Source organism: Fukomys damarensis, unplaced genomic scaffold (genome assembly GCF_012274545.1).
Source record: "Fukomys damarensis isolate Sample0158 unplaced genomic scaffold, DMR_v1.0_HiC HiC_scaffold_34, whole genome shotgun sequence".
Taxonomy (NCBI): Eukaryota; Metazoa; Chordata; class Mammalia; order Rodentia; family Bathyergidae; genus Fukomys; species Fukomys damarensis.
This window is the reverse complement of record NW_022900946.1, coordinates 12,771,867-12,798,175: the sequence shown is the minus strand read 5'-3', so window position 1 is coordinate 12,798,175 and position 26,309 is coordinate 12,771,867. Positions and strand designations below refer to the sequence as shown.

The 26,309-nt window shown below is 43.0% G+C and overlaps 1 protein-coding gene across 1 annotated transcript in view; it reads left to right on the top strand.

The window, feature by feature from the left end:
- Snx29 (sorting nexin 29) overlaps positions 1 to 26,309 on the top strand; it is a 457,962-nt gene that overhangs the window by 26,747 nt on the left and 404,906 nt on the right. Inside the window, exons 5-8 of the mRNA XM_033758742.1 lie at positions 12,906 to 13,086; positions 15,929 to 15,999; positions 17,175 to 17,423; positions 19,615 to 19,990. Of these exons, the coding sequence (XP_033614633.1) occupies positions 12,906 to 13,086; positions 15,929 to 15,999; positions 17,175 to 17,423; positions 19,615 to 19,990 (877 nt within the window). The remainder of the gene's footprint in view (positions 1 to 12,905; positions 13,087 to 15,928; positions 16,000 to 17,174; positions 17,424 to 19,614; positions 19,991 to 26,309) is intronic.

Below are 26,309 nucleotides of genomic sequence, written 5' to 3'. Positions count from 1 at the left end.
CTGAACCTGGGAGTGGCCTGTTGCAGCTGGGGATATAGCTCAGTGGTGCCTGCCTGGCAAGGCCCTGGGTTTGATTCCCAGTACAAAAAAAAAAAGGCCTCTGGTCTCCTCCTCCCACATTTCAAAGGCAGGCTTTTTCCTCATCCTGCTGTGGCTGCTTCCCTGAATTCTTACTTTTTTTTTGCCCTTGTTAGCATTACTGCTGAAGAAAATGTGTTATCTTTTGCTAGGAAAAAAATCAGAGCTGTTGTGTTAGATGTGTAAGACCTAAAGTCTCACTTCCACTCCACGGAGCGTGAACAGCCAAAAAGGCCTCCACGATGCTGGGCCCTAACACCCAGCGAGGCTCCGGGAGCTCGACGGAGAAATGAGAAACCCAGGAAGGAACACACCAGGTTAGATGGTAAATAGACCTTTATTAATCTGGCCAGACGGCACTCCCTGAGCCAGGTGGCTCAGAGAGGCAACTGCTCAGGGGCTGAGGTGCTTTTTATAAGGTTTTTCTAAACAAAGAGTCGGGGAATTCACAGAACAAGACTGCAAACACATTGCTTATCTTATGCAGGAAATATTCTAGGGTCACCTTTTGTCAAACCATTTGCCCCTGGGCGGGCTGTTAACCAAGGTAGCAATTAGCATATGAAGAAGCACAGTCTAGCCTATTAGCATGGAGTCACTTTAGCCTATTCAAGTCTTACAGATGTACCTGTCTGGGGAAATCCTAACTGGATCCTTAGCCATCCTCTCTGCCTTAGGTTACTGTATCTCCTTTTTCTTCACTCAGCCCTTCTGCAAATCTGTGATTCCTGATGTTGTCTCAACAGCTGCTCATTTTCACAAATGAATGATTGCGGTCAAGAGATGGCTTCAAAGGGGATTCCTATCACTATTGGATTTTGTGGGGGGCTTCTAAGCCCCCTTCATGAAAAGCCAGGGAAACAGGGCCCCATTTCAGAGAAAAGCCAGCATCAGGGGTCTCAGTCTTTGTAGAAATCACAGCCCGTGGTCTCAGTGACTTCTTGTCTCTTACTTCCCTGAGCCTCTGCATGGGTGTGGCCCATTGTTAAAGGCTTGTGGGTGAGAACCGTTGCTTGCTGGGCCCCCGTCCTTCTTGCTTCCATCTTAGCTGTCCCTGGAGGTTCGAAGTGTTAAAGGAACTGGCGTGGAGTAGGCTCTGAGGCTCTTGTCTGATTCCATCTGGGCAGGCACACTATGAGCGTGGCAAAGGCTACCCTGGCTTTGGAGTGAGACTGAGTGTGAGACAGTTTCCCTGGGAGCCTCAGCTTTTCACCTGGGAAGGGCAGCTGTCTTGTCTCCCTGAGGCTTGTCAGGAGAACTCAGTGAGAATCTCATTTGAAACACCTGCTAAATGTTTAACCAGTTGCTCTCCTCTCCTCAGCACCCTTCAGCTTTTTAACATCTCCCTTAGTTCATCCCCCTCAGGACTTTGACCGTTTGCCCCAGAAGAATGATACTTTCAGTTTCCATCCAGACCAGAGTCCTGATAATCCTGGAAACACTGACAATTTGCAAGGCGTCTCCAGCAGTTGGATTCTTGCCACTCTCAGGTCTTAGCATGAGCCCTCCACCTGCACCTAGTGAGAGGCTCTGGCTGTTTTCTGCTGATGAGGATGTGCTGGGCAGCATGTACCGGTTAGAAGAAGGGAACAGACGAAAGCAGCTTAGCCCTTGGGTGGCTACCAAAGGCTTCACTGTTGCTGTGACAGCAGTTTTAATTAACCAGTCACGGGCTGCCAGATTATCCTGGGCTGAGTAAGACCTCTTTCCTTCAGCGCAGTGATGGTGCGCCCATGGCACACGAGCCACAGTGGGTGTGCAGAGCCCTTTCTGAGATGATGTTACAGGTTGTATGAACTGTTCTTTTCTAAACTAGAACCTCAGTATTCAAGTTTAGTTGCAGTGTTGGTACTTGGGATAAATAAGTGGATTTGGGGTTGCAGTTTGGGCTTCAGTCTCTAAAAGATTCGCCATCATTATTCTAGTGAACAGTTGATTAAAATCCTCACTAAGAAGGAGGGTTTGTGGTTTTTCAACTGCTAGGAGTTAGGAGCAATCAAATCAGTGGCTTCCAGTGGCTGTTTTTTTGTTTTTGTTTGTCTTGTTTTGGTGCTGAGGATTGAACTTGGGACCTTGCGCTTGTGAGGCAGGTGTCCACACCACTGTGCTAAATCCCAGCCCTAGCTGTTCTTAAAACAGTTGGAATGACCCCTTCGGACCAAATGAAGAAAATAAAATCTGAAGAGGATTGATGATGATCCTCAGCCTTTCTCCTGCCTGCTGGCTTCAGGGTTGGGCACTTTATGGACTGGCTCTGGAGTCCAGCAACAAGGCCAAAATACCTGCCCAGTGACTTGTCACACATGAAGTCTCTGGGACATCACTTCTCCGAGCTTCTGTTTCCTCAGTTACAAAATAAGGTAATCTCAGGACCTGCCTTGTGAGGTGGTGCGGCTTGCTGAGAAAGCTGCTACAGTGTCTAGGCACAGAGCCACCAGCAGGTGTCACATGCTGACAGGGCAACAACTTTACAGGGTAGGCAGTGGTCTCTTATTTGTTTATTTTTTTGATGATGAAATTGTGGCTTAAGTTAGTTAATAATTTGCCCAAATTCTCACAGCTGGTAGAGGCAGAGCTGAGGATTCTAATCCAAGTCAGATTGATTTCAACTTCCTGGCTCTTACACTCCATCCCCTTCTGGGGCAGCAGGCTGATGTCCATTATTGGGCCTCTGTGCCCTGCTCTAGCTCAGTTAACTAAATTCACAGTGACAGGAGAAAATAAATAATGGTGGGTTAATCTGTGACAGTGTTGCGTTATCTCTGTCTAGAGATGAGGAACATTGCTTTCTTCAGAGAGAACCTCTGCTGGAACTGCGAAGTAATGACTGACCAGAATGATACTGTGGAAAATCACAGTACAATAGATGATGCCAAGTGCTGTTGCTTGACTGCATGTGATCTTCTGGGCTTAGGGTTCATGGAGGACTGAGTTTAGGAACTGGTGCCCTTGGACTCAGCCTGAATTCCTTTTTAGTTGCCACTATTTCAAAATTGTGGAATTTGATGTTGAAATATGGGTTCCAGCTTATGTTAAACTTCAGTCTGTGACTCTGGCCCCACATTTGCACTTGGGGCTTTGGTAGGAGCAGAATACTCCCTGCCTCTGTAGCTGAGGCAGATGTGTTCTTGTTCACCATAGTGAAATTGAGATGGTGTTGATTGTCCTTTACAGTTGCACAATGCTGTGTTTTTCTTACCGTTAGACTCGAGGAAAATACTTCTTGTTCCCACATCTTGATATTTTACTTTGGCCCTTTTGAGTCATGATCCAGAATAAATGGACTACTTAAGTTCCTGAAGTCCCATTGTCATCTTTCCTGTTGCCCAAAGAGGGCAATGGTGCCTAAACTTTGTTAAATGTTTAGGGCCCAATAAATCCACAAATCATAAATGTTCAGCTCAGTGTGTTATCACTGTTCAATCCATTCCGGTTACTATTTATCATCAAGGAGTAGAACATCACTACGATCCCAGGAGCCCCTTCATGGCTTCTCCAGTTATTTTGTCCACTTCTTTGCCAAAGGTAACCACTGCTGTGGCTTCTCACACCATGGATCTGTTTTGTGGGATTTCATATTTAACTTACCATGTCCTCTCTCGTTTCTGGTTTCTGTCACTCAGTGTTGTTTTGTGAGAGTCTGTGTTGCTGGTATACTAGTTGCTCATTTGCCTTCATTGATGATTAGCGTTCTGCAGTTTATTTATGTACTTTATCAATAACATCTGAGCCATGTCCAATTTGCGGCTATTACGAACAGTGCTGTTAGGATTGTTTTTGTACGTATGTGTTGGTAAGATATGTTCCCATTTTATGTGGATCTGTGAATGAAATTCGTGATCAGAGGGTTCACTTACCCTGAGCTTCAGCTGCAGCCCTACCACTTCCTTTTCCAGTGCTGTCAGAATTGTAGCGGAGCTGTGGTGGCCCCACATCTCTGCCACCTTGATATGTCCCAAGGGTGTGTAGTATTTCACTGTGGTTTTGTCATTTCCTGATGACGGATGGTGCTGATCCCTGTCTCTTGTGCTTATTTGCATATTCCATTTTGTGAAATAGTTGTCCAAATATTTTGCCTATTTTTAAAAAATTGATTTGAGTTCCTTGTATATTCCAGACACAAGTCCTTCCTTCCTGTACAAGCACTACAAACATCTTTTCTCACTCTAGTTTACCTTTCATTCTCTTAATGTTTGTTGATGACCAGAAGTACTTTAATAGTCTAATATATTTGTTGTCTTATTGATCCAGGTTTTTTTTTCCTGCTGCAGAAGTCTTTGCTTATCCCAAAGTCATGAAGAATTTATATGTTGGTTTTCTAGTCTTGTCTTAGTTGGGATTTTTTTCCCCCACTCTGGTACTAGGGATCGAACTCAGGATCTTGTGCTTGCCAGGCAGGTACAGTGCTGCTGAGCTACATCCCCAGCCCCGGGATTTATTTATTTATTTATTTGGTACCAGGGATCAAACTCAGGCCCTTGCGCTCATGAGGCAGGTGGTGGCACCACTGAGCTAAATCCCATCCCCCTGGGATTTACTTTTGTATATGGCATGTGTGAGAGGGCTAAGTGTTTTGTTTTTCCCATATAGATACCAATTGACTGAACACTATTTATTGACTATTCTTTCTTAAGTACCCTGAAGTATCACTTTGGTCATAAATCAGGTGTTCATACAGTTTTAGGTATTTTTCTGGACTTTGTATTCTATTCTATTAGTTTACTAATCCTTGTGCCCATATCACCTTGTTTTAAATACTATATTTTTATTGTAACTTTTTTTTTCTTTTGGCATTGGGGATTGAGCTCAGGACTTTATGCTTGTAAAGCAGGCGATGGAACCACTGAGCTAAAACCCCAGCAAATACTATATTTTTTGAAAAAACACATCTTTTTGTTTGGTGTCTTTTTGACTTTATTGTTCAAGATTATTTGTCTGTTTTTGGCCTTTTGCATGTCTATGCATTTTTAAATTCACCCTGTCATTTATTTGGATTTTTACATGTGTAGTCATGGTTTTCTTTTCTTTTTCTCCTTGCTTTGCAAATACTGAATTTTTTTTCTTCCTTTCCAATGTATATTATTCTTTTTTCTTGCTTTCTTACACTCTGTCAGGGCCTGCAGTATGCAGTAGCATTGGAAATATGGGGATCTTTTCTTATTCCTGATCTCAGAATAAAAGATTTATCTAATTAGACAGTTCCATTCTATAACTCACTGCTAAGAATTTTTATCATGAGCAGGTGTTGGATTTTATCAAATGTTTTTTATTTGCATCTTTTGAGGTTGATATCTCTGTGTTAAATCATTCTTGTATTTCTAAAATAAGGTTTTTACATCTGTTTATGTTATGGAATAGATTGATGTGTTACTTTATTTTCTTGTAATTCCTCGTGATAAGTGTGAGTCAAGGTTATTCAGGCTTTGTGAAATAAGTTGGGAAGTGTTTCCCTTGTTTTATTTTCTTTTGTATTTGCAGATGAGTTTGTATACAGTTGACATTTTTCTTCATGAAGAGGTATAATTTACTGATGAAGATAGAATTGAAGATTTCTTTGTAGAAAGGTTTCCCAGTATGGATTTACTTTCTTTAATAGATATAGCATGATTCAGATTTTGTGTTTCTTCATGTGTGAGTTTTGGTAAGTGTGTTTTATTAAGGACAGTGTCTACTGTCTATTTTTTATTTATTTTATTAGTGATGCTTTTAAAACTTCAAATTTATTGGAATATAATTAGCAATCACTAATTATCTTAATGTAATGTGATTTTTATGGATATGGCTCTTTTTTATTGTAAATTGTCACTCATTTATTTATTTTAAGCAACAGAAATATATTTCTTACAGTTATAGAGCCAACAGTCTGAGGTCAGGCACCAGCACAGGAGTGGTGATGACCGTTTCTCAGGTTGCATAAGCACTGACTCCTTTTGTATCATGTATGCCCACTTGATGGAAAAAGAGCTGCTCATACTTTTGAAAAAACTACTTTACTGGAGTATCCTTTACTTTTTTTTTTTTTTTTTTTTTTTTTCTTTTTCAGTGCTGGGAATGTCTCTTAGTGTTTTCACTGCTGGAACAAAATATCCTACACCCACAAGTTAAAGGAGGAGAGGTTTAATTAGCTTACAGTTTGTAGAGGTTTCATTGTATAGTTGGCTGGTTCCATGATAAGGCAGCATGGTAGAGGGGCGTCGCAAAGGAGAAACTCTTCATGGCATGGCATGGCATGGCAGGAGGAAGGACCAAGTCTTTTCTTTGTCTTTTTATCCCATCCAGGCTACAAGCCCATTGGTTGGTGCCACCCACACCCAGGGTGGGTCTTCCTTCTTCAGTAAGTCCTTCACGATGCCACACCAGAAGGATGCTAAACCAATCAGGAGACTAATCCAGTCTCACACACCAAACTGTTTTCTGTAGTGCCGCATCATTCTACATTCCCAATGTAACGTAAAATGCACCAGCAAGGTACAAGGGTTTTGGTTCCTTCATGTCCTTGCTAACACTTGCTGTTTTAAATAATAGCCATCCTATTACCTATGGGGTATGTCTCATTGTGGTTTAATCGATTTTCTCTGGAAATTTCATGTCTTTCAAGAAGTCATCGTGAGCTGCTGACCCAGTTGAGTGACTGTGCCCCTTCCATAGTCCTGAGTCTTTTTGTCATCCAACCTATGAATGGTGCTGCCTTGTTCTCTTGACTGACTGGGTCCATCCTCACTCACTGTAGTGACAGTTTATTGCGAGGTCCCTGGTCATGCACACATTAGAGGCCATCACATATCTGTATTCAAAATCGTGATTTTAGGGTATGCTACTCACTTTCCTGGGAAGCCAAACCCCTGCCCTCTGCTTTCTGTACACATCTTCACAGTCAGTTGGAAGCAGGTGTACTGATTAGATAGACTGACTTCCGTGATGCTCAGTGGAGAGTTTTGAAAATGGTTGATTGCGTTTACCTCAAAGCAGAGTTTATATTTTGCTTCACCGAGTCCCTTTGGGTAACAATTTCATTTCTGTAGAAAATTAATTTTGGAGGAAGCTACATGTGCTTGGACAGCTCATCCACTGCTCCTCCTCCCCTCCCTTTCATGCTTTCGGTTCCCTCTTGGTGTTTCTCTGTTGTTGTCATGAACTTGCAAGTCTGCTTCTGATGAAAGAGATCTTGGAAGGATGTCTGTCAAAGGCACAGAGATAACATTGTCCAGGGGTCATAGAAATGCTTAACAGCTAGTGAAGAGCAGTTGGCCTCCTGGAGAAAGCCAGAAAACAGGGTACTGTTCTTCACGGGCTGGGTGTGAAACTGTGGGTCATTAGGGTATGAAAATGTCCACAGGCTCCCGGGGAGGGTCTTTGGTACCTGGCTGTCAGAGGGCTTGGGTTAGGGGCTGTGTGAGGCATGAAAGTGTTGCTGTGGGTTAAGGTCTGGTGTAGCTGGAGTAATGCTTCTTGGGCAAATGTGACCTGTGGGTGTTTCACAGGTGTTTATTCTTAATGTCCCATAAATGAATACTTAGCTTTGGCATCAGAGTTTTCAAGTTTTTATGCCATAATTGCCCAGCTTAGAAGTTCCAGTGTGTCCTTTACTTTGCTCCTCTTGGAATGCAAATGACTCCTCAGCACAGGGTGTACAGGGGTTTTGTACTCCCCAAAGGACACGAAGCACAAGTTTCAGGAGTCCTACTTTCTTTGCTGCTCAGTAGGTTTCCCATTTAAACAATGCCATAGAAGCGGTGTAGTACTGATGCATGCTTTAAAGTAGATGAATCGCAAAAATATTATGCTAAATGTAAGAAGCCAGACATAAAAGGACAGATACTGTATGATTCCATTTGTATGAAGTACCTGGACTAGTCAAATTTATAGACAGCAGGTCTGCATCAGAGGCCAGGGAAGGGGAAAAATAGCCGAGTTATTTTTTAATGGATATGGAGTTTCTGTTTGGGGTGGTAAAAAAGCTCTAGTAGATGGTGGTGACAGTTGTTGAACACTGTGAATAGACCTACTGCCACTGAAAGTAAGCTTAAAAATGATTAAAGTGATGACTTTAATTGTGTATCTTTTGCCACAGCTTTATAAAAGCCTCTAAAAAAATCATGTTTATGTACATTATATGTAAGTTTTATTATGTGTGGTTCCTATTTAAACCACAGTCTCTTTAGACCAAAGGGCACGTTTAACTCGAGCAACTGAGAAATGTAGTTGAAGTTGACCTGGATTCAGGGGCCTGGTGTTCCCCCACATCTATTTCTTCTCTCAGAACAGATTCTCTGTAGGTCGAGGTCTTTCCAGGAGGGTGTCTGTATGATAGGGGGAAATGACCATAGGTGTCTTCAGGTTTACAGAAGTCAGCGACCTGCTTCCTTAAGAGGTCAGATAGTACATATTTTATTTATTTTGTTTCTTTTTTTGTTTTTAGTGTTGGTGATTGAACTCGGAATCTTGCACTTGTGAGGCAGATGGCAGCACCACTGAGCTAATCTCCCAGCCCCAGATAGTACATATTTTAGACTTTATACGCTATGTGTGGTCCATTATAACTACTCAGCTCTACTGTTAGCAGGAAGGCAGCCCCAGATGATACATGAGCAAATGGGTGTGAATGTGTTCTAGTAAAACTTAACTACAAAAATGTGCTGTTAGATGGGCCTGGTGGCACATACTTGGAATCCCAGTACTCGGGAAGCTGAGGCAGGAGTGTTGCTGTGAGTCTGAGGCCAGCATAAACTATGACGAGACCCTGTCTCAAAAAAAAAAAAAGAAAAAAAAAGTGCTGGGACAAATCCTGACCATAGTTTTCCATCAGTTCCAGAAAGGCAACCAGGCCTTGTCTTCCAGTGGTCCAGGTAGAAGTTGCATGAAGGAGACGGTGTTCTAGGGCTGGGGCCAGTGTGAGGCCAGTGAGATTTCTTTTTGGCCACAAAATTTAAGGGGTAGCAAAAACCTCAGCAATCAAGATACATAACATTTTCATGTAATATTAAAATGATCAAAATTAGTGCAAAAACTCTATAATGAACAGAACATGAATAGGGTCAGGTTGAGTTGTGCACCCTGCTGTGGCCTGGTAACTGACATTGCAGGGGAGGAAGAGGGAGATCTAGTGCTGAAGGCTGCTTCTCAAGGCACTGAATGGGATGTTTCCTATGGGAAGCAGAGGTGCTGTCACCAGAAGAAAGAGGAAGGGACGCTGCTTGCTTGTCTTGTGCCTGGGCTTTTACTTTAGATGTTACAATGATTTGAAAAGCTATTTACCATGGAATGCCTTTTACATGAAGATAAGTAAATTACGGCTGACATGCAGCATTTATTGGATACACATCATGTGTATTCTTATTTTCTCATTTTCCCATGATAAGAATACCTCGAGGTAAACATTGTAATCCCCATTGTATAGAGGAGGAAAATAGAGGACAAGGTAAGTCACCCATGGTCGCACAATGCCTCCACTACAATTTGAACCAAGGTGTTCGTCTTTCTTCTAATCTCCACAGTGTGAATTCTTGGCATTGTCAGTGGAAGCTGAGGCCCCTTGGAAACTTTGCCAAGAGCCAGTGCTCTTAGTCATCCTCTGTTGACAAGGGCCCGTACATAGTTCTCTTCAGCACCCCAGTCCTTGCGCCTGTTCTTGTTGGCATTCAGCTTTGGGTGTTCTGAGAACCAGGCGCCCTTGCATGCCTTTTGGAACTTATCCCACGTTGCAGAGCTGATTGGTGTATATTCCCAAGTTAAATTACGGACATTGCCTGCTTTAACTGGCAGGTGAGCTGCACTTTAAATAGACCATGTTAATTTTGATGGTAGAAGGAGAAACCTGCTGGGATAATTCTTAGCCTCATCAGCATCACACCAGACAAGCTTTAAAAGGATTCGATTGCAGTAAGCAATTTGCAAAATTGAAAAGTGAAAACACTGTAAAGTGTTCATGTGCATTCAGTGTTAGAGGGAGGTGACTGCATTTTTAAAGAAATGCAGGGTGCAAGTGAGAGAGTTGCTTGATCTGAAATGTGATGGAAATGCAGGTGGCTGTCTGCGTATTTCAAAACACATTATTGGCTGTTAGCTCAGGGCATTAAGCTCTCCCCAAATTCTGCTGTCCATTTGAAAGAGGTGGAGACTGGGAATAAAGCTGTTTTGTACAAAGTTTTGTGTGGTTTGGACTGACCTGATCAGTTCTGGAAGAGGATTAATTTCACATGTGAAGGTTGAGACAGGACACAGTTCTGAGAGAACTGCCCCATTGGTGGTTTTGTCAGCTGTCCTAGGAAGTTTATTCTAAAGAGTCCCAAAGGGTAGCTGGATCCACAAATGTATACACACACTCATACATACATATGTACATTGAGAAATGTTACCACAAAAGAGGAAACCACAGAAATGTCCTCCTCTGGGGAGGTAATTATTAAGCTCACGGTGGTTGATCATCATAAGCTGGGCATTATGCTCAGCCCTGTACCTCCTTGTTCTCCAGTTACGCCAGTAACCCTGGCACATCTGTACTTTGGTGCCTATGGGAGAGCTATCCTAGTTGAGTGATTTGCCCAGAGACATTCAGCTGAACAACCACTTCACCAGTTTGTCCTGCCTACCAGGCTGGAAGCACAATAAGGGATGAATCCTTGTTGTTACGTGGTTTCCGGGGCTAGCTCGATTCAAGGTTCACAGGAAGAACACAGTCAGCCCTCGTTCAGATGACGTGAAATAGTACAGGGAGTATTTTAACCTGGTGCCAGTTTATGGAGCTGTGTATGTTTGCATTCTTCTGGGAGGAAGGTTCAGAGGCTATCACATTCTCAAAGGGACCTGTGGACTTGTTTAGCTCATGGGCTGGAAACTCGGTCTAGCAGTAGAGACTCAGCTTTTCCCCTTTTGGATTATTAAGCATTTATGCTGCTTTTTTTTTTCTGGTTAAAAGCACTTTATTGATTATGCAATTATGCTTCTTAAGAAAAAAATTTAAATATTTGCAATATGTAATAGTGACATTGATTTCAGGGAATTGGTACATGCGTGTAACATGTCTATTTTTGATCCCATGTCCCAAAATTCTGCTTTCTTTGAACATGCTCATTTTGAAGAAGATGGAGTTTCCTTATTACATACGCAGAACGTGTTTGGTGGTTTGCACTTACCTCAGAGCTTGTCTTCAGCCGTACCACTTACTAACCGTGTACAGAATTGTTGTTTGTGCTCTTTACCTGTCCAGGCCTGATCATTGACGTGGAGGTGGTCTTGGTTGTTTGGAGGTCACATGTACAATGTTAGGTGAGATGGCTGGATATAACTGGAGCTAAAACTCAATAAATTGCAGCTACTGCTGCTGCCCTTATTTTTGGCAGCATGAAAAAGAGCTGATGAGCCAATGTTAAGAGAAAAAAATAGGTATACAAAATTAGGTATAGACTAGAGTTACAACTGTGGGGAAAAAAACTGTGCATGTGGATAAGATTTGAGGAGACTGTAAGTAAAGAATATTTTATAAGGGCTTTTAAAAAAGATAAATGAACCTGATGTTGGCAAAAAAAGAAAAAGAATGAGTATTTTATGAACACATATTAACAAACTCTTAAGCTTTCTTTTATAGCCTCAGGTCTGTTCTTACTCTTAGACTTAGGAATTCAGCCTATGAAAATCTCTTTTGAGGAGCTAGAAATGAGAACAATTATTTATGCATAAACAATTTGCTTTATAGAGGGAATATTGGCAGTTATCATATTACTTGTAACAGAAATAGCTATATTATGTTTCACTAGGAAGCTTTAAAAATCATGTTTGAAGACTTTTTTGTTTTGTTTTTTGCTTTTTGAGACAAGGTCTTGCTATTCAGGCTAGGCTGGCCTTGAATTCCTGATCCTCCTGCCTCAGACTCCCAAGTACTGGGGTTACATGTATGTGCCTGGAGTCTTTTAAGTGTAGTAGAAAATGTTCATACTCTAGACCAAAAGTGAACCAGGATACAGCATTTAATACACATACATATAAATCATTCAGTACGATGCACTGTTTTTTATGGCTGATCCAATAAATTACTACAGAGTTGATGGCTCTTTATTTTTGAGAAGCAATCTTGCTTTTTTCCCAGACTGGCTTTGAACCACTGGGCTTCAGTGATCCTCCTGCCTCAACCTTCTGAGCAGCTGGAACAGTAGGTTGGTGCCACTGCGCCTGGCTTTCAAAAGCACAGATTTATTCTCTTCAGTTCAAGGTCAGTTTTGCTGGGTTAGGAGTAGGCTGGCTCCTTATTCTATGGAGAATGGAGGCTGCAGAGTAGAATGCATTCCTGCCTCTTTCAGCGTTTAGTGGCTGCCAGCATTCTTTGGCTGTGGCCACATCATTCTAATCTTTGCTTCCTTGATCACACCGCCTCTTCCTCTTCTGAATCAGACTACTCTGTCTCCTTATAAAGATATTTGTCACTATATGGAACCACAGGGATTAGCCAAGATAATCTTCCCATTTCCATATTCCTAATTTAACCACAATTACTAAGGCTCTTTTGCTGTGTTAAGTACCATTCATAGCTTCCAAAGATAAGACGATATTTTTGGGAACCATAATTCAGCCTGTTGCAAATGTTGAGTTTTGTATAAGAAAGGAAAACAGGGAAACAGACTGCAAGGAAATTATTGAACATGTTAGCAACAATGGTACTCTCTGTATGGCATGTTGTGGAGTCATTTTTAGTTTTGAATATTTCTGTGTATCTCCCACCTTCTCTACGCTAAGGGAGTAGCATTTTTCCAACCCAAAACATTGCCTGGGAACCATTGCGCTAAAACGATGAGCGTTTCAGGCCCAGTGACATGGCGGGTGCCCTCTCTCCCCAGAGCCCGTGTTCTGGTACTATGTGAAGGAGGTCCTCAACAAGCACGAGCTGCAGCGCTTCTACTCCCTGCGCCACATCGCCTCGGACGTGGGCCGGGGCCGGGCCTGGCTGCGCTGCGCCCTCAACGAGCACTCCCTGGAGCGCTACCTGCACATGCTCCTCGCCGACCACAGCAGGCTCAGGTACCCCTCGGGACGGGTTCTTGGGAGGAATGCGGTGGAGTCCAGGGCTAAAGATGGCAGAGACTAGAGTCACCTCTTGGATTTGCAGCCCACTCCTGACCCTGGCTCCCACCCTAAAGCTCTAGTCTGTCAGCTGTGTGGTGGGACAGTTGGTGGAGAATCAGTGTGAATGTCCGTGAAGGGCTCTGCGTGCTGTCCACACACAGCAACACTCAGTCAATGCTTATTGTTATCCAGGGTTTGGGTGTGGAGAGAGCTGTTTTCTTAGCCTGCTCTTCTTCACTTCATGGAATTTTAATTTGAGATTGTTTTCTGCACTCAATCCTGAGATGACTGCAAAAAAGATAGGGAAGTTTTAAGTTAGGGAAGGAAGTCTTTTGTTTTATTAAAAGCTTTGTTTTTTCCTTGGTAATAAACATGAAATTCATTTTCAGTATAGATCAGTAACAAAAACTCAAATCTCAGTGGAGTGAGACAAGTTTATTTCCTGTACTGAACTGAATGTCTGTCATGACAGAGTGTTCGTGCTCAGGGATTCAGGATTACCAAAGGCTCTTCTTCTGCATATATTTCATTTATGAGACCTGTGTAGAGCCAAGGTAGGGAGAGGAGGTATAGTTGAACTAAGCCCTGGTGGTAAGGCTTCTCCTCAGAGACACTTCCACTCCTGTCTCATTGACCAGGGCAAGGCACATGGCCACACATTTCCAGAGCGGGGCTCCTCCAGACCTTTTGAATCTGTAGAATCCATCTTTTTAACATCTGAGGCCCATGCCTAGCAGTTGACTGATATCCAATATAAACTTGAAAAATTATTCTCCGTAGCCAGCTTGTTTTTCAAGCTTGGCAGGATGGAAGGCATAGTTAACCCATAGCAGTGGCTCTGAGTAGGAGCCAATGTAGTCAGCCCCATTTCCTTAAAAACAGTTCAAAATGCTATAGAACCCACTGATATAAAACTTTAAATCACTCATAATTTATACAGAGCTAGCTCTAACATGTTGGCATTTCTTCCTTTTTTTAAAAAAATTCATTCATTTTTAGGTTTCTCTGCTTTGACTCTGGCTATTATTACTTTTCCACTGAGAATGGTAGACTGGATATGTTTTATTTCACCCAGTCCTGCCCTGGTTCCTTGAATAACTTTAATATCAGCAGTGTCCGGGTCCTTAGTATTAGGATTTCATGTAATTCAATAATCTGGCTTTTTTTTTTGGGTACCAGGGTTGAAATTGGGTCCATGAGCTTGCAAGGCAGGCGGTGGAACCACTGACCTAAATCCCTGGTCCTACAGTCTGGCATTTTATCAGCACTTTGATGCAATCACTTGATTTTGTATCCTGCCAGGTGTTTCCTGCAACAGGTCTCCCCTGTTGCTTGTATTGCTGTAGTCACTACTCTACCAGGAATTCTTTGCTTGGTTGTTCTGGAATCAGGTATTAGGGATCTTAAAAATACCCTTGAGGAGGAAGAAAAGAAAACCAACACTTGAGGTTCTCCCATTGATGTTGCCTGTGATGCCTCATCCGGATGTGTGCTCAGACCCCGTTGCTCTGAAGTGGGCAGGTTTGGGAGCCAGGATGGCTGACATTGAGCACCCGTGAGCTGCTCAGGGCCAGAGTCAGGAGGCTGAGAAAAGTCTGTATGTCTGAGCACTAATCTACTTTAGTTAAGGTGAGCACTTTCAGATTTCTTAAAATGCATTTTTGTGAAGCACTTTCCAGCAAGTTGTTTGTAAATAATTCAGAGTTGCATCCTCAGTACCAAAGTTGAGTTTCACAATAAATCACAGTTAAGAAATCTAATGGAACTTTCCTGAATTTACTAGCCACTTACCTAACTAAAAGTGGGTAAACCAAATTCAGCAGGCATGAAAACTGGCTCATATATTCAAAGGGTCACAATGGTGAGAGTCAGATACAGTTGAAATGCCAGCTTGATCTTATGGTTTTTGCTTCCACTAACATTTTCCTGGGTAAGTATATTGGAAATGACATCTCTTCTCTCTTTCTGTTTGTTTTAATAAAGTTGCATCAGCAGCTAATTTTTTCCAATCTCACTGAAAAACAGGCCATTCGTCACTCATTTGACTAGTAAAATTGAGCTTTGACTCCATCAATGTAGAATTCTTCGAGCTGGTGGGGAAGTCATGGCTTTAAGGATATTTGGTTGTTATTGCTTAACAGGGAGCCATATAAAGAGCTTCGAAATTGGACTTGGGAGACATACTTTTAAGCCCTGATTGTGGTATTTATTGGCTGGGTAACTTTGGATGGGTCTTACAGGCTTTCCTGACATCCCCTTTACCTCCACCCCAAATGCTATTTGGGTTCATGGGGCTTTTTAAGCGTCCCCGTCTTTTTTAGGGATGATTTGAGCTTTTGGGTTTGTAGCCCAGTCAGGTACTATGAATGAATGCTATAGTTGGTGGAGCCCTGGTGCTCTCTAATTTCTTTTTGAAATTATCTCTTCTAACCACATCAGGTGAGCTCTGTTGGCCAGCTTGGATTTCCTGTTTGTCTCTTGGGGATGTTGCTTGAGTGGGAGTCACCCCTATGTTCTCTTACTTCACTGTCTTATAAATACATTTACATATGTCTATTTCGGTACTGTAAACCCCAGAGGTCTCAGAGGAATAGTGAGGAAGTCCTAGGATATATTCGTTCAGACCTTTGTGTTTAATCAGAAGCTTCAAACCAGCAGAGACCTACCTCAGGCATAGTGTTTCTTGTCTGAGATGACTGACTAGTCGCAGATTTTCCGAGGAACTTTCTAATGGAATTGTCTAGGTAATGGATCCAGAGAACTATTAAAAATGTTTTCCTTTTCTTTCACTTTGCAGCACTTTTTATGAAGACTGGTCTTTTGTGATGGATGAAGAAAGGTCTAGCATGCTTCCTACCATGGCAGCTGGTAAGCCTGGCCAAGGCCAGGGGTCCTGGGAAACTTGGTCAACAGAAGGGCAGCCTGGGAGTGGATTTATAGCCCCAAGGGACGCTGTGGTTTTCTCTGTCCTGCACAACTTAATGAGCCACTCACCACTGTGCTTCTTTTAGTGTCTTGAGAGTCTGATACCTTTATCTAGAATTTGATACCTCAGAAGACAAAGCATGAAGTTCAAGGGATTTGGCTGTGGCTTGGTGTAGGAATAATATAAAGAGCCAGGAGATTAGAGATAGGAGACTTCATTGAATGCTGGCTCTACCCCTTGCTGGCAGATCCCACCTCACTTTTTTATACCTTGGCTTTCCTCTTCTGTGAAATAGGAATACTGATATTTCTCTAGCCACCCTTTTAGGATTATAAGAGAGTCATGTGAAGTTAAGGGTTATGTACATGATATGTCAGCGTGAAAGCCCTAGATTGATGTGACTTGGTGGACTCCTAAATTATTTGGTATTTGACTTTCACAGGATGAAAGATGGAATCAGCCAGATGAAAGTGGGCAGCTTTTATCTTTCTTGGAAATTATTTGTTGCTTCCTTTTTATTTTTCTCTTAAAAGTGTACACTAAGTCCCACATATTGAGGACTATGTTAGCCTTATCTGGGGATGAGAAAAAGCCACAGTTTGACTGTGATTTCCTTTGTAGTCTGTAGTAACCAGTGTAAGTTTTTGCCTAAAGTGATTATAGTGTTATTATTGATACATGTTTTAATTACTAATTGAGCTGATGTTTCTGATAGGTGATTGTTTTTTAATACATAAAACCTTGTAAAGGAGACAATATTGCCCCCATTTTACAGCTAAGGAGACTGAAACCCAGGGAGATTATAAGCTGCTTGCCCAAGATTTTAAATTGGTAAATGGCAGTGCTGGGGTTCACCCTTGGCAATCTGACCTCACAGATTGTGCCTTCACCTGACCCTAAGTGAGGTATTTGTCTTCCTAACTGTAGGGAGGGAATCTGGAAGGATTCAGTTCACGTGATACCTGGTGTCTACTGACCTGTTTTGTGGAAGGTTTTATAAATGTTTGAGGATCAGTGCATATTCCCTTGTGTCTTGTGTTATCTGTGCCCTGTTTCTCCTGATGAAGGTGTATTTGCTCAACAGCAAACACTCCAGACTTTCCCTTTCTTTGGGCAGGTCTGAACTCCATACTTTTTGCCATTAACATTGACAACAAGGATTTGAATGGGCAGAGTAAGTTTGCTCCCACTGTCTCCGACCTCTTAAAGGAGTCAACGCAGAATGTGACCTCCTTGCTGAAGGAATCAACGCAAGGAGTGAGCAGTCTTCTCAGGGAGATCACGGCCTCCTCCGCTGTCTCCATCCTCATCAAACCTGAGCAGGAGACCGACCCCCTGCCTGTCATGTCTAAGAACGTCAGTGCTGGTGAGCAAGGACAGGTGCTTGGGTCACACAGGGGTAGGTTAAAGGAAGAGCAGGGTGTGGCTGAGGGGGATGCCCTCATCTCCTGAAAGTCATTCCAATAGCAAGGAAGTCTAGCACTTGCACCTTCATTGACGTTTGTATTTATTTTTCTTATTCTTAATCACTCCAAAGGAAATCAGACTGTCTTACCTAGATGTGAAAATAATGGAAAAAAAAAAAGCAAACAGTTCAGTCAGGGAAAACCGTGAGTGATGGATGATAGCCATAGAAGTCCATATAGATTGATCCTTAGTCATTTATTCTTTCATTGTGTTCCATGTGCTTGCAAGTAGTCAGACTGCCAGCATTTACCTCACTGTCTTCTTTGAGCTGGGTGAGGGAAGATATGTAAAGACAAATTATGCAAATAACCTATTTTCCTTGTGTAAGTATAGCTGGGCATAGGGTGCTTTGGAGAATAAATGCTATTGGACTTGTCTTTGCTGGGGGATGACATTTAAGCAGAGACACAAAGGAAGAGGTAGCAGCTTTGACACTAGATTGTGGGGAGGCAAAAGAAAGTTGGTTCAAGTAAGAAGCAAGCAAGCAAGTTTATAGTTCCCTTGAGCATTTGGAGATACTTGGTATTTGGTATAGGAGAATGGGAAATTTTGGGTTTAAGTACTAGTCTGCGTATTCCCAAGCCCCCTAAGGCAGTATTCGTGGCCTCCTTTTGGAATTACTATTTTTTTCATTTTATATTTTGGGCCTCTTACTTTTCTTTTTTCTAACTTTAATTTTTATTAAAATTAAATTTATTAAGTACACGTTTGCAGTAAATAATAATTCAAACATTGAGGGGAGTTGGTACCTATATTAACACATCTTAATGTTTGGGATTATTAATGGCAGTGAAAACTCAGAATGCTACGGGCTATCTAGTACCCAGAGATGTGTTTGTCTTGCTCTCTCCTTCTAGAGCAGAGATCCCATATAAATGATGTAGGAAGCCAGATGGTTGAGGTAACAAAGACACTGACATCTAGGTATCTAAAGGACTACCAGTCTTAACCATTTTGGAACTGGTTTTTTGCAGGTATCTCAGAATTGTGCTTCACTGGTGAGACACCATTAGGCTATGCTTTGGTTTGTAGCCATTGGAGTTTTGGGAAGTGGCTTAATGTGTCTCACATGTGAGCTTGGTGATTAAGAGAGGTGAACAGTGGTCTCAGCTTAGTTCTGATCCCTAAGGCAGTCTTGATTTCTGTTTAGCCTTCACCACATAACAAATGACAACAAAATGTAGTGGCTTACACCCACCACATGTCACTAGTTTTGTTTTGTTTTTTTTGGGTGGCACTAAGAATTGAATTCAGGGCCTCATGTATGCTAGGAAAGAGTTCTGTCACTGACCTACATCCCCAGCCCAGAACATCATCAATTTTTAAATAACTCCCTGACTTGGCATGGTGGTACTCTTGCTGGTTTCCTTCTGGCTCACTCATGGGACTTCATTCAGTTGGTGGCTACGTTGACAATATAGGAAGATCTGACTCATGTGCCTAAAATTACACTGGGGCCTCAGCGGTGCACATGGCTCTCTCTTCCAGTGAGCCAGGCTAGCTCCGTTAGGGAGTGGTGTCAGGCAGTAGTTCAGGAGGGCAGGGGCAGAAGCTGTGAGGCCTCATGATCCCTGGGATCTAGAATGCACTGTTACTCTTGCCATATTTCATTGGTAAGAGCAGGATGTAGCACCAGCCCGGATTCAAGGGGATGCAGACACAGATGCCCCTTGGATGGGGGAGCAACACAGTGCCATTGTGAGGGGCTTGGTATGGCAGTGGGAGGGCTGTGTGGCCATGGAACAGGAGGCTGCAACCTCCAGACTATTTTCTTACCTCATCTACCAGCCATGAGTATTTTCTGTAGTGGAACAACAAAAATCACTTCAGTAATGGTAACACCCTTTGAATCAAGTTGACTATAAGAAGAAACAATATTGACTTATGTCCTGTGTGGTTTATTTAAACCAGAGGTAGAGGCCCATATCCATTTTGCTTCTGTAGAGATATTTAGGGTTTAGAAAAATTGGGATGTGTCTTACGGTTTATTTCTCCATAGAATACTAGGGGATTTTCCATCACTTAGAGGTGAGTTGGCTCAGCCATTTTCTGACTTGCTTTTTCTTCTGTCCTATCTTTTCTTTTGCTAGATGCCAAAGGTAAAAAGGAGAGGAAGAAGAAAAAGAAAGTGACCAACATTATCTCATTTGATGATGAGGAAGATGAGCAGAACTCTGGGGACGTTTTTAAAAAGATACCTGGGGCTGGGGAGAGCTCCGAGGAAAACTCAGACCGCTCCTCGGTCAACATCGTGCCAACCTTCGAAGGCCCCTTTGGGCCAAATTCCAACGGAAGCCAGAGCAGCAGCTCCTGGAAAATCGATTCTTTGTCTTTGAATGGGGAGTTTGGGTACCCAAAACTTGATGTGAAAAGCATCGATGATGAAGACGTAGATGAAAATGAGGACGATGTGTATGGGAGCTCCCTGGGAGGGAAGCACGTAGGCCCCTCAGGGTCACCGGAGAAGTAAGTTCCGCTTGAGCTTTTAACGAGTGGAGTTACATGAACCACTTTCTCCTTCTGTGGTTGTGGGTGAGATAGGAGTGTGAGTTTTAGATTTGTCTAGGGCATTGTTCATTTTTCATGTCTTCGGCAGGAGGGACTGTTAGCCTGCCATTCTCCTCAGAACTAAGAGAGGGCAAGAGAACATATGTGAAGGCATTTAAGGGTCAAGTTGTGTACCTTGAAGTTCTTGCTTTGTCCAAATGCCTTTTTCCCTCGCATCTCTAACTTAGCTCCAGTATAGGAAGCTCAGGAGGAAGATAGGGTTAGTCTAGAGAATAATTACAGTGGTGATTCCTGTGTGTGTCTTCAGAGATATGGATAGCAGCAACTTGCCTGCACTTACTATCTTAACCCTAGAGTTGTGATAGATTTTAAACCTTGGAGGGGTCTTGGTGCAGGTAAAGGCGTCAAATAGAAAGCATAGTTAATAACAATGATGGACCTTAGAGTCCAGATAAACTGGATTTTTGTTTTCTTGCTATGTGACTTTACTTGGACTGGGAAAATTGCTTTTACCTCCTAGAGCTTCTGGCCCTAGATGACACCTGTTTGGATAACAGTACCTGCTCGTAAGGGTGTTGTGGAATCAGTGAGATTCTTCACATGGTGTGTTTGGATAGGGGCTGGCACATTGTTTGTTGCAACTCAGGACTGCTGTTGCTGCTGTTGTACTGCTCTTATTATTGCTCTGTTTTTTTTGTTTTTTTGAGGCAGGTTCTCACTATATAGTTTAGGCTAGCCTTGGCCATGTGGTGATCCTCCTGCCTCAGCCTCCTGAATGTTGGGGTTATAGGTGTGCACAATCACACCTGGCTTTTTGTTATAATTCTTTTTTATTTTTATTTTTTTGGTACTGGGGAGCAAACTCAGGACCTGCTTGTGAGGCAGGTGGCAGCACCACTGAGCTAAATCCCTGGCCCTTCTTGTTATAATTCTTATGCTTAGTCTTCTTTTTTTCACACAGGCCAGTTACATCTTCACCTAGGCTTTTTTTTTTGTTTTTGTTTTTTTGAGACAGGGTCTCACTATGTAGTTGAGACTGACCTGGAACTCACTATGTAGCCCAGGTTGGTCTCGAACTCACAGCACTCCTCCTGTCTCAGCCTCCCGAGTGCTGGGATTACAGGCATGTGCCACCATACCCGGCAAACTAAATGCTCTTTTTTTTTTTTGGTACCGGGGATCGAACTCAGGTCCTTGTGCTTGCAAGGCAGGTGGCGGAACCACTGAGCTAAATCCCCGGCCCTCACCTAAGCTTTTGAGTATGCAATGCCATTCTGTGCCTGATGCTGTAGTCTCGACCTTAAAGTGTGAAGGGAATCCATATAAATGCACTTTTCTGTGTGGCCAAAAATATCACGGTGTTACTTAGGCACTCAGTATGCCTCTAGCCCTAAGCTTTTTATTTTCATATTAGGTTTTTACTTTCTCATGAAATTTTTCTTATTTTTTGCTTTTTATTTTTGCTGTTGTCCTTATTCACACGAACAGTACATGTGTTGGTAGTGTCACCTCATCACAGTCTTACCTTTGATGTCCCTGATGTTGCCGTAGTGTAATACCCACAACAGCACCGTGAGGTGAGTAGGTATCGCTCCTAACTTACAGGTGAGAGAACAGGAGTCCATAGGTTTGAGATTTGCCAAAGCACTTGGCACAGCTGGGGCTTAGGTTCGTCTGTGCTGTATCCAAAGCTTATACTGTAAAATATTTTCCATGATTTTATATATGAGAATTATGTAATTATGGATATCATTTGGTTGTTATGATGATTGATATGATGGTCAGCTTAACTGGGTCGTGTCGTACCCAGATTAAACATTATTTCTATTGTTTGTGGGGAAGTTCTGGATGAGATTAGCATTTGAACGGTTGCGCTTGATGCCTTCCCCAGTGTAGGGGGCATCCAGTCCCTTGAAAGCCTGAATAAACAGAGACTGGAGGAAAGGAAGAATTATTTCCTTTCGGCCTGCGGGCTTGCGCTGGGACATTGGCCTGCTGCTGCCCTTGGACTGTATCTTAGTTACTTTCTTGTTGCTGAGACCCAATACCTGACACAACTTCAGAAGGAAAGTTTTATTTTAGTTCACAGGCTGACTCTAAGGCAGCACAGCATGGCAGAGGCGTTTTTCTCATGGCATGGCAGGCAAGAAGGAGAGAGGGATCAAGGGAGGAGAGGGGAGAGAGGAGAGGGAGACCCTTCCAGGACACTCCTCTGGTGACCCGCTTCTTCCACCAGGCCTCACCTCACAGTGTCACACCCAGCTGTAAACTCATCAGTGGGCTAATCCAAGACAAGTATCACGCCCCCATGACCCAGTCTCCTCCCAAAAGCCCCAACTATGAGCACAGGAGGTTTTGGGGGTACATCTACACATCAGGTAAACTGGGATTGGCATCATCTGCTCCCCTGGTTCTTGGGCTTCAAACCTGCATTAAATTACCTTACCAGCTTTCCTGGGTCTCCAGTTTGCAGACTGTGAATTGTGGAACTTCCTGCCCTCCAAAATCATTGTAAACCCAATCCTTATTATAAGTCTGCATTTTTATCTGTACCTAGTTGTACACATCCCCTGTGGTTTCCCTGCAGAACCCTGACTAATACAGTTGTTATTTGTCAGGTCAGTATGCCATGATTTGCTAAAGGCTTCCGCATCCGTGAGAAGTTAGGTAGTTGCTCTTTTTGGTTTGTTGTTATTAGAAATTCAGAAATGAACATGAACAAGGGTGTTTTCTACTGCTAAATAATATAATAGGATAGCTTTCAATAGTGTTGTTCCGTCTCAGAGGCTGTGAATGTTTTTGTGCCTGGGAACTAGGTCTTGTGACCTGCTGAATTACTCAGCGTTCTCCAGAGGAACAGAACTAGTTGGGGGAGGAGGAAGAGAGGAGGAGATATTGAGAGCTTCTGCTTCTGCTTCCCTCTCTCCCTTACCATGTTCTCTCGGCCTCTTCCTTTGTCTCTGTCTCTTTTCTCCTGATTTCCTTTAAGGAGCTGGCTCCTAGGATTGTGAAGGCCGGCAAGTCCAGTCCGCAGGGTAGGTCGGTAGGCTGGGAACTCCGGAGGAACAGAGGCGTTCTGCCGGCAGAGCTGCTTCCCTTGGGGCAGTCTTTTTCCTTTTGAAACCTTCCACTGGTTGGATGAAGCCCGGCCACTTATGCTGGATAATCTGCTTTACTCAAACACAATCTAATGATTTAAGCATCAATGTTGACTAAAATGTACCTTCATAGAAACACCTGCAATATTTGGCTGAATATTTGGGTAATGTCGCATAGCCAAGTTGACCCATGCATTTAGCTCTCACAACTACCTTTAGTTCTTCTGAGCCTTTTAGGAAATAGCACTCGCGTTCTCTGTAGCTGAGTGCCTCTGAATTGAATCACGCCATGGGTTCTGTGGCCTTAAACAGACTCATTCCTTTTCCTGCCCTGCTGGTTTCATTCAGTGAAGACTGAAGGTGGAGGCCAGCTCGCAAGCCAAGGCAGCTACTGGCATTGTGATGTGTGAAAGAACAAAGCAGTGCTGGTGACCTTCACAGGGCCGGAGCCTTTGAGGCCCCTGGGTCTCCAGCCTCTCCCTGGCCGACAAGGGATCTGAGTGAACATCTGCAGAGCAACCTGAGGAGGAGCCAGGGAATGATGAGGTGGCCTACCGAGTAATACTTTGGTTTTGCCTGTAAGCCAGTGTTCACAGGAAAGGTTGAGAGGCTGGAGTGCAGGAGGGAAGTGCCAGCCGCAGCTTCCTGTGGATTGCCATCGCCCCTGGGAAAGTCCAGTGACTGTGTTTAGGATGATCTGTTGGCCACAGGCTGGGTGCTTTCTGGTAATTGGTAATTAAAACTCTTCGTTGCTGAGGAAGACTCTTATCCCCCTTCCTCAATATTAACTGCTGGTACTAGCTTTCCTTTTTGTTTTATTCTGAAAAAAAGGATAATATCTTTATTATAGAAGACATTTTTTTGTTTTAAAGCACTCTGTATGTGCTCTGTGACACCAGTTAGGAAGTAGGGAAAAACATAAATTCAGAAAGTATTACAATCACGAAAAAAAAGTTGTATCTTACTAAGAATTAATAAATGCAAAGTGAAAAAAGGCATTGCACCTTACCCATCACATTTGCCAGAATTTAAATGCGAACAGAATGAAAGGCCAGCCCTAACTTAACACCCTGGTTGGTGTAAGGGAGCAGGCTTGTTCCCGGGGGCTGTGCCGTGTTCAGTCAGCCCCTGTACGGTGAGCGACCCTGTGCACAGGGACTGTTGATCGCCTAGGGGAAAGCAGTTTGACCAAGTGTCAGGAAATGTTTATCCACCTGTCTCAGCAGGCCCCTGCTAACAGTCTGCTTGCGGACGCACTGCACTCTCAGCTCAGGGAAAGAGTTGCTATAGGCAGACACCAAAGTCCCTATTCACAGAAGCAATATGGGCCAGGGATTTAGCGCAGTGGTTCCCCCTATGTCTCACAAGCACAAGGTGCAAGGTCCCGAGGTCTATCCCTGGTACCAAACAGAGAAGCAAAATTCTGGAGCTGACCTTTACACTCAGCGACAGAGACCTGATACCAGCAGGGTATTTTGCAGTTAAGCTTTAACATCTTGACATTGAGGATTTTGAACCTCTTAAGTGGTGTTTAAGGGCATCTGTTTGTCAAAAGATGGGACTTATGAATTAGTGTTGAATGGGGAAAAACAGGGTAGAAAATTCTAGTTTAATGTAGTTTCATTAAAACTGCAAAGAAGAGGCTGCATAGCAGGTAAGCAAGATGATCAGGAGACAATGTCCTGCCAGTTATGTGGTGGTAGCTGTTTTTCTCTTTTCATTTTGGGACATTATCTAGGGTTTGAAACAAGTATCTTATTTCTCTAATAAAAAGCACCTTTTTTTTTGAGACAGTGTCTCACTATGTAGTCCAGGCTGGCCTTGAACTCATGATTCTTCTGCCTTAGCCTCCGAAGTGCTGGGATTACATGCATGCGCCACCATGCCCTGCCCTCAGAAGTCATTTTAATTCATTTTGAGGAGATGGCCCTTGGTGGTGACTTTCAGTTGTGTTTGAAACGGTATTGTGCGGAGGCCTGGCTTTACCTTGCAGCCACATAGGCATGTGTTGCTGGGAAGTGGTAGGCATTGTTTTTGAAGCAAGCAGAAAATCCCACCTGCCCAGAGTTTGTGGGGGGCTTGGGTTGCTCCCTTCTTAGAGAGTGGCACCCTGACTGCCTCTGCATCTGTCCCCTTGGTTCCCAGCTGGTGGGTCAGAGCCTCAGGAGGGCAGTTCTGACAGTCTTAGGCACAGCTGCATTTACTTAAGACCTGACCAGCTTGGGATCTGCTGCCATTACGCAGGCTGGAGCGGCTTCTCTTTTGGCCCATACCTTGGTAAGAGTCTCATTTTGTTACCTGTGTTATTAAATGGTACGTTTTTCAGAATTCTGTGCAGATTATTCCCTTCTCAATGGCAAACATCTGTCCTGACCAAAATCTAGATAGGACCGAAGGAAGACCACATCTCCCAGTTAGCAGTAGTTGTTACATTTTTAAAGGGTTGTAAAGAAATACCCACAAAGAAAAGTATGCCACAAAGCCTAAAATATTTACTAGTAGGCTCTAAAATGTTTGTGGTTCTCTGCTCTAAAATCAAGAAAAACTAAGCCAGGCCTAGTGACACAGACCTATGATCCCAGCATCTGGGAAGCTGAGGCAGGAGGATCACAAATTTGAGCCCAGCTTGAACAATTTGGTAACTTAGCAAGATCCTGTCTCAAATAAAAATAATAAAATGTAAATGGAAGATGTAGCTCTGTGTAAAGACCCTGAGTTCAACCCTCAGTATCACCCCCAGCCCCTAAAAAATAGCTTGCAAAATAAAAACTGTGTAATGCCACTTGGTGGGCCAGAGGCTGGAGACCCTTTGCACTCGGATTTGGAAGACACATGGCCTTTGTTCTGTGTGTATGGCTAATGACCTTGGACAAGTCACGTAATCTCTGAGTTTTCTTTTTCTCTGTCCTGTCCCCACCTCTTTCCTTCCTTTACAGGGTATGTATGGCTATGATTTGTCTCGGTCTTCCTTATGTACTGCTGAATTATAAAGTGATTTTACAGCCTTTAAGGAACTACAGAAATAGATCTTGATATTTATTAGTGTTTCCAGATTGCCCAGAGGCAAATGCTGCTGTGGACGAACATTCTGTGAAACAAATTCAGCAGAAGCAACCTGGTATTCAAAGACTGTGCTTATTAATTTTTTTTTTTTTTTTTTTTTTTTTTTTTTTTTTTTC